We start from the raw sequence: 12,694 nt of genomic DNA, 5'->3' as shown, positions 1-12,694 counted from the left end.
GCTAGACTTTACACTGTGGATTTTAAGAGAGCCTTGAGTTTTACTTAGATAAATCTAGGGTGTTTAGAAAATTACTTAGATTTCTTTTTATTCCATATGAGAAACATTGTAAGGGAAATGTCATTATATCTTGACATCTGTCCAGATGGATTAGATTGTGCACAGAGACTTGTTTTTATTTTAGCTAGTGTTCCCAAATTAGAAGGACTTTGTGGTAATTCAACAGGAAGTACCTCCTGTGGTTGTCTTCATCACATTTAAACTGAGAAGCATAAGATTATGATTACACAATGATAATACCTAGACTTGCCTCCAGATCTGATGCTTTTACAATTGATGTTAAATTAAAAACTCTTCAGGCCACTATTTCTGGAGTTTGTACTGCTTGTCAAACTAGTAGTACTGGAAATGGGCAGGGATTACCCTGACACAGAAAGAGATGATACTTGCCAATAACTGCAGTTCTTCAAGGGTGTTGCTTCCCTACATTCATGCTATCCACCCATCTTCCCTTTTTTCCTCGGAGTCCTCTCAAATCTGTTAAGGTGCTAGAGTACAGTAGAAGTAACATGACCTCAGAGGCTAACAGGCTCCTTTGTGGTAAAGTTTTGACACCACGTACAGTCATGAAAGTGAAACAGGATTTTAGGCCTGGTTTAAGTGCAAATCAAAGTGCGACCTTAACTACAGAGTCAGTACCAATGTCTGCATAATATTTAATAAACACATTTTATACACCTGCTCTAGGGATTTATCCTTGGAATTATGGGATAGTGTTGTGCACAGGAAAAGACTGGAGGGAGCACTTTATATGGATATGGACTATGTATATGGATATGTACATGGATGTATATGGATATGGACTACTTTACACTCCGCCAGTTTATGCAAAACAGGACAAATACGCTGATCAGATGAAGGAACAAATAGTGCTACAAATTCTTAGTTATAACATTTAAACTTGAAATAAATGTGCAGTTCTCTAATGTAAATGGAGCTATAGTGTATGTGAAGTAATTATATTTCTGTTGATGTTGCTATTTCATTTAATTTTCATAGTACAATACAACATTTTAAAGGTGATACATATTTTGATTCTTTATTTTTCTTTTTAAGTAAGAATATTTTTGTCAATGTTAGCAAATCAAAATATATATTAATTTAGAGGCTGAGAAATTGTCTATTCCTAATATATAACATTATTATATTTTGTGACTTTCTTCATAGGAAATTTTCAGCTGGTTAAAGAGATTGCAGATGAAGACCCAAATCAAGTTAATATTATTAATGGTGATGGTGCTTCTCCACTGATGATTGCAGCTGTAACTGGACAGTTGGCTCTTGTACAGCTGCTTGTTGAGAGAAATGCTGACATTGACAAACAAGATAATGTTCATGGCTGGACAGCCCTAATGCAGGCCACATACCATGGGTAAGTGATTTTTCCCCTTGATTAGTGGTAGGAGAGGGTTTATTCTACTTCCTAGATATGGACTCAAAAGTAATCAATTAGATATTGGCTCAGAAAAGCAGAGGGCAAGCTAACTAAAAATTCTAGATACTGATGCCAAGGAACAATAAGTCCTATGCCGGTGAGAAACAGGCCTCTCTTAGGTGCTGGAACTTGTGGTATTGTTGATGTGATTTTCCTTGGTGCTAGCTTCAAAAGAAGCATCAGTTTTGGTATTGGGACCCTCAGGTTTCTCTAGTGGGCGCTATCTCCGGTACGTGGTTTGGAGACCCAGGGTACCAAGCCAGTACCAAGTAGAACCCTGTCAGTGCAGAGTAGCACTGGTTCAGAAGCCTCAGTCTCTAGTTCCCTCAACCACTCCTCAACCCAAGGAGAATAAGAGGAGGAAAGTTCTTAGGGAGCCCCAGTTATTGAACCAGAACTCTCTTACGAAGAAATAGCAGAAGAAGAAACATTGCATGGATCCAAGAATTGAATGGCAGATCTGGGGACTTCAGTGCTGGAGACCCTGAGTGCCAAACATTCTAATTTGTTTCAAAGATTTTGATGTGAGGTGTCCACTGTTTTCCCCCCATCAGAAGTGATGCCTCACTTTCTATGTTAGAGGGTTCCTTACTGGTGCCAGTCCCACAGAATTGAGAGCCACCTAGGTTGTCTATAGACAATATCTGGACAAATTCTAATTCAGGAAAAAGAGTGTGGCGTAAGAGGGAAGAGATGGAACATTAACACTCTTTCACATATGTGACCAATTCTTTTTTCCTTAAAGAAATAAAGATGTTGTTAAGTATTTGTTGAATCGAGGAGCTGATGTCAATCTACGTGCAAAAAATGGATACACAGCCTTTGACCTGATAATGCTACTGAACGATCCAGGTATGTTATGTCATAGAGCCCAAAGGAAATGCTTGCAATAACAGCACATGCAACAAGGAAAAAATCCCTTCTAATTTAGAAAATACACTTGAGTTGTAGAAAATAATCTCCCATGAGTTCCATGTGACAGAGAGAGATTATTTTCTGGAAACAGTATGCTTAATGGATTAAAGGGTCAGATAGAAATGTACGGAAATGTATGGAGTATAGCTTGTCCTTTTAGAATCTGTTTATTCCTGCTACCTGATTTTTCAAGTGTGGTGTAAAAATGCATGATTTGTGTCACCAGTGTCTTTTCAGTGATGTTGAATTATGATGGCCCAAAGGCACTCCTGTGACATCACTAAAAATAGAGAATAAAAATATAGAATAATTATGAAAGTGAAAGCGTCCACTTGCACAGATGTTTTAGTAATCAACAGTAAAAGGAAAGGAAAGAGTGTGTGCCATCATCTGGAAAGTGGTAAATCTTGGCAAATCTCTTTTTTAGCTCTGTAAGATCGAGTAAAAGTCACATTTGAGGAGGCCAACATCTTTTTATTGAAAAACATCCTAGAAAGAAAGGAAAAACACCTTAAATGAGGCTTTGTTAAAATGTTTTTAATGTTTCTGTTAAGCTGTCAAATAAATGACTTTAGCTTAGATTATTTGGCACTTTTCTGTTATTCTTACCTATATCTGAACTGGCTTTTCTGAAGCCAAAGAATACTGTTTCTGATGGAATTAACCTTTGCTATCTCTGTATTTCCTTCACTCCATCCGAGAGAGAGAACGAATGAACAGGCAGGGGACTTCTACAAAATAATAATAATTAATAATAAGGAAGGTGAAAAAAACTGAACGCTAAATAGTTCTTACTTCTGTTATCACCCAGTTGACTAGTGTTGAATGGCAATCAGTAGAGCTATACTGACGTCTTGATTGGACAGTGTTCCAAGCTATACTGTGGGTTATTGACAGTACATATCTGCTTGTGACATGTTGCAGTATCACAGGCAAAAACGTAGAGAAAGAAAATGAATTCAGGAATGCTACTGCTTTGACAGGCCCTTGGCACTCGTGCTGATACAGTGCAAGCAGGGAGCAGAGAGGAAGACTGCAGCAGAAGGCTGGGTGATCTGCAGGCAGTTAAACCCTCAAGCTCACAGATCCCAGTCAGCTAGGCAGAACACCTCCCACTCCATGATCTTTTTCATTCAGGGCATCACAACAGAGACTCCTTTCTCAGCTGTGTTCTCTAAAGTTTCCCACTATTGCAGAATCACTTGTGGGAGCTCTGGTGTACACAAGGGGCTGAGGATTGTCATTTCTTTAATAACTGACAGGTACCTGCACTTTATCTGGATTGGAGCTCTCACTAGTAGAGCTGCACCCAGGGCAGCAATAGTGGGGATATTTTAGGTGGGGGGGAGGAAATCTACTGAAGTGTTTTTTCTTGTGGTGAATGTCAACTTGCAGAGCTGATGAAGGTTTCCGGTTTTCTACCCAGTCAGGCTACTGTGTAGGCCAGTTCATTCCTTCTGAAAGTCTCTTTTGGTTCTGTTGGAAATAAGAAAGTTTTACAGAACTTTTTTCGAGCATCAGCACTGCAAAGACACACATATTTAGTTCCAAATACAAAATGTCCATGTTTCCCTAAATGTCATGTTATTCCACTCATTGTGCTTACTAACTCTGCACACTCAAGTCTCCCTCCCAGCCACTGTCAAATCTTCCACTAGTCCATCTCCCCTTAGATCATTCTGTCCCCTTCCACTGCAGCATGTAAAATAATCAGGGATTAGATTTGCAAAAGTGCTTAAGTTAGCAAAACCAGTCCCATTGAAAGTCCTAGCTCCCTTAGGTGTTCCTAATGCCCTTGGATCTTGTCTTTGTGACACGTTACTGCTTGGCAAGCCAGAGTGTGACTCTACAGTGCACTAGCTTGCTGTACAGTAACATCCCATATAGGATGTTGACATCTTCATCATCTGGACCCATGGAAAAGAAGCTCTTGAGGAATTCCACCATGATTTCAACAATTTCCATCCCACCATCAACCTCAGCCTGGACCAGTCCACACAAGAGATCCACTTCCTGGACACTACGGTGCTAATAAGCGATGGTCACATAACCACCACCCTATATCGGAAACCTACTGACCGCTATTCCTACCTACATGCCTCTAGCTTTCATCCAGATCATACCACTCGATCCATTGTCTACAGCCAAGCGCTACGATATAACCGCATTTGCTCCAACCCCTCAGACAGAGACAAACACCTACAAGATCTCTATCATGCATTCCTACAACTACAATACCCACCTGCTGGAGTGAAGAAACAGATTGACAGAGCCAGAAGAGTACCCAGAAGTCACCTACTACAGGACAGGCCCAACAAAGAAAAGAACAGAACGCCACTAGCCATCACCTTCAGCCCCCAACTAAAACCTCTCCAACGCATCATCAAGGATCTACAACCTATCCTGAAGGACGACCCATCACTCTCACAGATCTTGGGAGACAGACCAGTCCTTGCTTACAGACAGCCCCCCAATCTGAAGCAAATACTCACCAGCAACCACACACCACACAAAAGAACCACTAACCCAGGAACCTATCCTTGCAACAAAGCCCGTTGCCAACTCTGTCCACATATCTATTCAGGGGATACCATCATAGGGCCTAATCACATCAGCCACACTATCAGAGGCTCGTTCACCTGCGCATCTACCAATGTGATATATGCCATCATGTGCCAGCAATGCCCCTCTGCCATGTACATTGGCCAAACTGGACAGTCTCTACGTAAAAGAATGAATGGACACAAATCAGACGTCAAGAATTATAACATTCAAAAACCAGTTGGAGAACACTTCAATCTCTCTGGTCACTCGATCACAGACCTAAGAGTGGCTATACTTCAACAAAAAAGCTTCAAAAACAGACTCCAACGAGAGACTGCTGAATTGGAATTAATTTGCAAACTGGATACAATTAACTTAGGCTTGAATAGAGACTGGGAATGGATGAGTCATTACACAAAGTAAAACTATTTCCCCATGGTATTTCTCCCTCCCCCCCTCCACTGTTCCTCTGATATTCTTGTTAACTGCTGGAATTAGCCTACCTTGCTTGTCACCATGAAAGGTTTTCCTCCTTTCCCCCCCCTGCTGCTGGTGATGGCTTATCTTAAGTGATCACTCTCCTTCCAGTGTGTATGATAAACCCATTGTTTCATGTTCTCTGTGTGTGTGTATATAAATCTCTCCTCTGTTTTTTCCACCAAATGCATCCGATGAAGTGAGCTGTAGCTCACGAAAGCTTATGCTCTAATAAATTTGTTAGTCTCTAAGGTGCCACGGGTACTCCTTTTCTTTTTGCGAATACAGACTAACACGGCTGCTACTCTGAAACATCCCATATAGGCATTGCTTCAATACACAAAAGGTCCACAGTGCGCTTTGCAATATGGCTGTTTGAAACAGGTGGTCACACAGTAATCCTTAGACACTTTTGCAAATCCCATCTCTAACCCTTGTGTATTTCATTAAAAACTTTGGGTGAAATCCTGACCCCAGTGAACTTAATACTAAAACTCCTATTGTCTTCAGTGCTGTCAAGGACCCACACTTTGTTTTTAGAATACGTATTGCCAGTACAAAATACTACTTTGCTAATGTATGTCTTGCTTATGGTTTATTCTCCTCTATCTTTCCTTCCATTCACTCCACTTTGTTTTTTTCTGCTTTGTGTCTTGGTGTATTCTCAATCATTTTCACTATCTTGTTTCACATAGATTAATTTTTACACTGTTTTTAATGGCTTTTAAAATGTGCAGTTTATTTTTTTTTCTAGGTTCATTGTCATTTTTTTTGTCTCCCAAATACTTTTTTTGATTCTGTCTCATTCTTCAGCATTTTTTCCCTTCAGGAGTCTCTCTCTTTCCCTCATTTTGCCCTCCCATCTTCACCCTTATATTCATTCTTTCCTCTCCCTCTTTTTCTGTTTTTTCCCTCCTTTTTTTTTTCCACATCTTTTCAGTCTCTTTGTTGTGTAATCTGAGCATTGCTCTTCCCTCTGGAATTTGTCTTCAAACTTCCTCCCTCCAATCTATGCTCAAGGAAAGAGAAGAGAATATCCTTTCTCTCTGCTCTCTTCTTCTGTTTCAGGTGAGAAAAAGTAACTTCTTGATGGTCTTGTTAGCCCCCATCAAGCAGCTGTCAGGTTCATTTGTTAAAGTGCTCTTGATTCTGACTGAGCAGAGCTCTCTTCTTACTGTTCAATACTCCTTAGTCTAGTTCTAGTGACTCAAGCACTGATAGTGCTTCTGTAGATCTGGTGGTATAAGTACCACTGTGTAAGTCAGCAGCTCACTGAGCGCAGGGCCACCATTCAATATTTGTGGTCAATCCACCTTTGTATCTGAATGTAACGGAAGTTTCACCTGGACAAGAATAAAAAGGGAGGGCAAAACAGCACCAGAATTTTAGATCTGTGTGTCTGGTGCTGTTGCCTTACACTCTCATAGAATGCATAGGAGCAGCTTCAGCATATCAATCCTGGTTATACATTTGAGATGAAAGGACATTTACGAGTAAAACAAAACAAAAACTGAATTTGTTTTTTCTAGACACAGAACTTGTACGTCAACTAGCATCAGCCTGCATGCAAGTAGACAAAGACAAGGGTAAGCAGAACAACAAATCATCTTTGCCCTGTTCTAGAAGTAGGCAATCTTTAAATACCCCGATGTTGCCAGATGACAAGGGAGGATTAAAGGTAAACACATTTCAAAAGTACTCTCTCTTTGACGATTTCTGCATAAATAACAAATGTACAATTTACTCTAAGGTATGAAGTATGGAAAGACACCACAAGAAAGTGTTTGGGACCTCGGACATAACTAACATATTTGCTTTCTGCAAGCCAAGTATACATTAGTCCTCTTTGATTTTCTAAGATGTGGATTGTGGTAGACTTTTTGGCTGCTGGAGTGGTGGTAAGGACAGGGGGTGGAACTGTTTCTTTAATTTTAGAGGAAAGTTGATGTAAGCACCCTTACAAAGAAACTTATTCCGGAGTGGGAAAAGTCACTGTGTAGTTAAGATTATAACTGAGTTTCCATTTTAATCCTGATTTTAATTCTCATTCTGAAAAAAGTTGTATTGGCCTAAAATTGGTTAGGTTACATCTGCAGCCAAGTTAGAATTTTTCTACAGCATTCAAAGTGAATGTGATATGGGATTTAATTAGTATTGTGAGTGGAAGAGGGGGTTGTGGGCTGCTCTTATGCTGACAGTAAGATCAGTTCCCTTCACTGCAGTTCCAGCTCTGCCCATCCCCTCTCTGCCAGAGGAGGAAGCTGAGACGGGGCAGAGGTGCAGCAGTAGGGAGCACCAGAGCACTGCTTCATGCTCTGCAATAGAGGGAACTGCTCTAAGTATCAGTGCAGGGCCAGCTATCTGGCTCCAAAGCTCAGGGCTTTTATGTGAGGAAGGGAGCCCCTGCCCTGAAAAAAAGGGGACATTAGTGGAGTTAATCTCTGAGGGTGGTGTCAGATCTACATGTCGTCCTCTTTCTGTGGTCTCACATGCTGCATCAAGGGTAAGGTGATGGGAGCATTCAGACAGCCCCACCAGACTATCCCCTCATAACAGTCCCAGGTGTTGGAGTTATGCTTCCCATCATCCCAGGTAGTGCTGTATTCCCTCTGCCTGGAACTGCAGGTGGGTCACCAGCTGAGGGAAGCTGTTAGAGGAGCTGGGCTGGCACTACAGCACTAAAGTTAGTATTAGAGGCAAGTTGTCCATGTGCCAGACAGCTAAAGCTGCTGTAGGAGGAATATTGCTACCAGCTCCTCTCTGCCAGCAGCAGGCAGGATAGGTCTGAACTCTGCATTCCTTTCAGACCCCTAGCTCCTCCCTCTCTTTGTTCCCTCTAGGCTCCTTGCTAGGCTCTGAGGGGGCAGGAAAAGGAAGAAAGCAGGTGGTAGCGGAAGTCTCTCAGCTCTATTATATAATGGAGTCTGTGCACTCATGTTTGCATTCCATGCATCAGATATGCAGCTTTCTATTGTAAAATGTATTGATGAAGGCTAATTTTTGTAGGCTAGGGAAATATGGATTCCATCAATGGCTCCTGCAAAATTTGGGAAGCACAATTATTTAACTACCTCAGTGTCTGGTGCATTGGCCATCTGGATCACATGCTGCTGTAATGCACTATAGCCCTGCAGACCTTCACCACAACGACACTCATTGCATATTACAACCCCCAAGTGAGACTCACCTGATTGATAATTATCCAGAACAGCTGTCTTTCACAGAACAATTATCATTTTTTTGCAGAATAAGGGGAGCCCTCATATTTGTGATTTGGCACTGTAGTGTCAGGACTTGCTCATCACTGAGCTACAGAGCGGACACTTTATCCTGAACAAAGAAAAGGAGTACTTGTGGCACCTTAGAGACTAACAAATTTATTTGAGCATAAGCTTTCGTGAGCTACAGCTCACTTCATCGGATGCATTCGGTGGAAAATACAGTGGGGAGATTTATCTACACACACAAAGAACATGAAACAATGGGTTTTATCATACACACTGTAAGGAGAGTGATCACTTAAGACGAGCTATTATCAGCAGGAAGGGGAGGGGGTGAAGGAGGAAAATCTTTCATGGTGATAATCAAGGTGGGCCATTTCCAGCAGTTAACAAGAACGTCTGAGGAAAAGTGGGGGGTGGGGTGGGGGGGAGAAATAACATGGGGAAATAGTTTTACTTTGTGTAAACACCCATCCACTCCCAGTCTCTATTCAAGCCCAAGTTAATTGTATCCAGTTTGGAAATTAATTCCAATTCAGCAGTCTCTCGTTGGAGTCTGTTTTTGAAGCTTTTTTGTTGAAGGATAGCCACTCTTAGGTCTGTAATCGAGTGACCAGAGAGATTGAAGTGTTCTCCAACTGGTTTTTGAATGTTATAATTCTTGACGTCTGATTTGTGTCCATTTATTCTTTAACGTAGAGACTGTCCAGTTTGACCAATGTACATGGCAGAGGGGCATTGCTGGCACATGATGGTATATATCACACTGGTAGATGCGCAGGTGAACGAGCCTCTGATAGTGTGGCTGATGTGATTAGGCCCTATGATGGTGTCCCCTGAATAGATATGTGGATAGAGTTGGCAACGGGCTTTTTTTGCAAGGATAGGTTCCTGGGTTAGTGGTTCTGTTATGTGGTGTGTGGTTGCTGGTGAGTATTTGTTTCAGGTTGGGGGGCTGTCTGTAAGCAAGGACTGGCCTGTCTCCCAAGATCTGTGAGAGTGATGGGTCGTCCTTCAGGATAGGTTGTCGATCCTTGATGATGCATTGGAGAGGTTTTAGTTGGGGGCTGAAGGTGATGGCTAGTGGCGTTCTGTTCTTTTCTTTGTTGGGCCTGTCCTGTAGTAGGTGACTTCTGGGTACTCTTCTGGCTCTGTCAGTCTGTTTCTTCACTTCAGCAGGTGGGTATTGTAGTTGTAAGAATGCATGATAGAAATCTTGTAGGTGTTTGTCTCTGTCTGAGGGGTTGAAGCAAATGCGGTTATATCGTAGAGCTTGGCTGTAAACAATGGATCGTGTGGTGTGATCTGGATGAAAGCTAGAGGCATGTAGGTAGGAATAGCAGTCAGTAGGTTTCCAGTATATGGTGGTGTTTATGTGACCATCGCTTATTAGAACTGTAGTGTCCAGGAAGTGGATCTCTTATGTGGACTGGTCCAGGCTGAGGTTGATGGTGGGATGGAAATTGTTGAAATCGTGGTGGAATTCCTCAAGGGCTTCTTTTCCATGGGTCCAGATGATGAAGTTGTCATCATTGTAGTGCAAGTAGAGTAGGGGCATTAGGGGCGAGAGCTGAGGAAATGTTGTTCTAAGTCAGCCCTAAAAATGTTGGCATACTGTGGGGCCATACGGGTACCTATCGCAGTGCTGCTGATTTGAAGGTATACATTGTCCCCAAATGTGAAATAGTTATGGGTGAGGACAAAGTCACAAAGTTCAGCCACCAGGTTTGCCGTGACATTATCGGGGATACCGTTCCTGACGGCTTGTAGTCCATCTTTGTGTGGAATGTTGGTGTAGAGGGCTTCTACATCTATAGTGGCTAGGATGGTGTTTTTAGGAAGATCACCGTTGGATTGTAGTTTCCTCAGGAAGTCAGTGGTGTCTCGAATATAGCTGGGAGTGCTGGTAGCGTAAGGCCTGAGGAGGGAGTCTACATAGCCAGACAATCCTGCTGTCAGGGTGCCAATGCCTGAGATGATGGGGCATCCAGGATTTCCAGGTTTATGGATCTTGGGTAGCAGATAGAATACCCCAGGTCGGGGCTACAGGGGTGTGTCTGTGCGGATTTGTTCTTGTGGTTTTTCAGGGAGTTTCTTGAGCAAATGGTGTAGTTTCTTTTGGTAACCCTCAGTGGGATCAGAAGGTAATGGCTTGTAGAAAGTGGTGTTGGAGAGCTGCCTAGTAGCCTCTTGTTCATATTCTGACCTATTCATGATGACGACAGCACCTCATTTGTCAGCCTTTTTGATTATGATGTCAGAGTTGTTTCTGAGGCTGTGGATGGCATTGTGTTCTACACGGCTGAGGTTACATCGCTGCTACAGTTTAGCCCACGTATCAAAAACAATTCTGCCCCACCAGCCTGTGGTTGTGCGCCAAACCCAGAAGTGTCATGTCATCTACAGAAGAACTGCAAATAGCGTATAAGGCCATCTACTCATACCCCAACCACCACTTCTTACTTGAAACATGAATGCTCTGAATTGCTGGTCTTGTCTCTTTCTTGCCAGAGTTACTCTCAGAACCACCACCACTGTCAACTTGCCACTCACTTTCAGGGACCTTGCTGAGCAAGGAACAAGAACAGAGCTTTCATCCTGGCTTCCATTTTTGAGAAAAAGGATACGAAATAGTGCTGGCACCATGGGATTAACAGGATTTACCCCCAGAGAATTATGGGAGTTTGACTTCTCTTCTGGGTTTTGAGAACCTCAGTAGCTGTACTGGAACTGTAGAGAAGGTAGACAGAGGGCAGATGGACTGCAGTGGTGTAGTATAGTGATAGCGTTGATGTGAGACAAACTGTACCTGAAACTGCCTGGCTAATATGGACATGGTACACTGTAGATACTCACTGGGGAGCCATCCCACCAATTTAATTCCCAATTGTTCAGTTATTCCATGTAAGCTAGGTCTTTGGAAGAAGTTAATAATTGCACAATGTTGCTCATTATGTTGCTGTGTAATATACCTTACGAACATAAAATTATTCATTTACTATCAAGTGATGTACTATGACCCAGTACCTCCTCTCGATGTCCTTGTAACAGTGACCAGGCTGAAACTGCCCACGTCTGCAGGATCCACAGTAGTCAGAGAGAGCTAGACGTCACTGGTTCCCCAGTGTCTCTGAACTGTTGTATCCTGTTCATCAGGTCCCCAGCTTACTACAAAAAAACCTGTAAGGTTTGCCTGGAAGCTCCAGTCCTTTCAATCCATTTGAAAGCACCAATAAAAGTATATGGATGTTTGTATTTTAATGCTTTTTCTACCATCAGAGCCATTCCTTGGGTAGGGTGAATTGGGGTGACTGCTCTGGGCCCCACACTTTGGGGGGCCCTGCGGGCCAGTGCAATTGGCCGGCGAGGTCAATCCTGGAAGAGATGAATCAGTGACTTCCACCCCCGGCCCTGCACCCCCCTAGGGATGGCCCTGTCTACCATAATAAGTTCCTTTTGCTCAAGAAGTACAAAGAATTTTTTAAAAATAGGCAATACACATCCCAGTTTCATCAGCCTTTGCTCTAATGCAAAACCTTAACAGCTATCTGTGCATTGTTAAAATAGAATAACTTTACACACATATTGATGTTATGACAGTAAGACGTGCTAGATCTTGATACTGGAAAGCATGACGTTAGAGTATGAAGTTGTGCGTTGATTGGAAGATTAAATTACAGTACTTAGTACTGTAGTTTTAAAACTTCCCACCCAAAGTACCTGAGTAAATGCACATGCTTTGCTTTCACAGACAACATGACTATAGTGGAAAAAAATATGGAAAACTATTTACTAGGTCCAAAAATTGACAAGAGGTAAATCACATCCCTTCAAATTCACAATTTGACAATGAATTTCCTGTGATAGAAAAAATGTAGGGGGGGAGACGGGGCTTGAGTGGAGCTTGAAGATTCATTCATTTAGATGTATTCTACTTCAGTGTAGCTTTATGTACATAATATTTTATATGTTAAATTAGTTTTACTTTTTACTAATTTAAAAAATGATCATGTTAACACAGACAAACCTGTAATTTTTTATA

At 42.0% G+C, this 12,694-nt stretch overlaps 1 protein-coding gene across 1 annotated transcript in view; it reads left to right on the top strand.

Moving 5' to 3' along the window:
* The window catches only part of ANKS6 (ankyrin repeat and sterile alpha motif domain containing 6), a 78,766-nt gene that overhangs the window by 12,330 nt on the left and 53,742 nt on the right, over positions 1-12,694 (top strand). Inside the window, 3 exon segments of the mRNA XM_038391931.2 lie at positions 1,228-1,432; positions 2,241-2,347; positions 6,961-7,109. Coding sequence (XP_038247859.1) covers positions 1,228-1,432; positions 2,241-2,347; positions 6,961-7,109 — 461 coding nt within the window.

The sequence above is a fragment of the Dermochelys coriacea genome, chromosome 2 (genome assembly GCF_009764565.3).
Source record: "Dermochelys coriacea isolate rDerCor1 chromosome 2, rDerCor1.pri.v4, whole genome shotgun sequence".
NCBI classification, from domain to species: domain Eukaryota; kingdom Metazoa; phylum Chordata; order Testudines; family Dermochelyidae; genus Dermochelys; species Dermochelys coriacea.
This window is presented reverse-complemented; position numbering and strand designations above follow the sequence as displayed.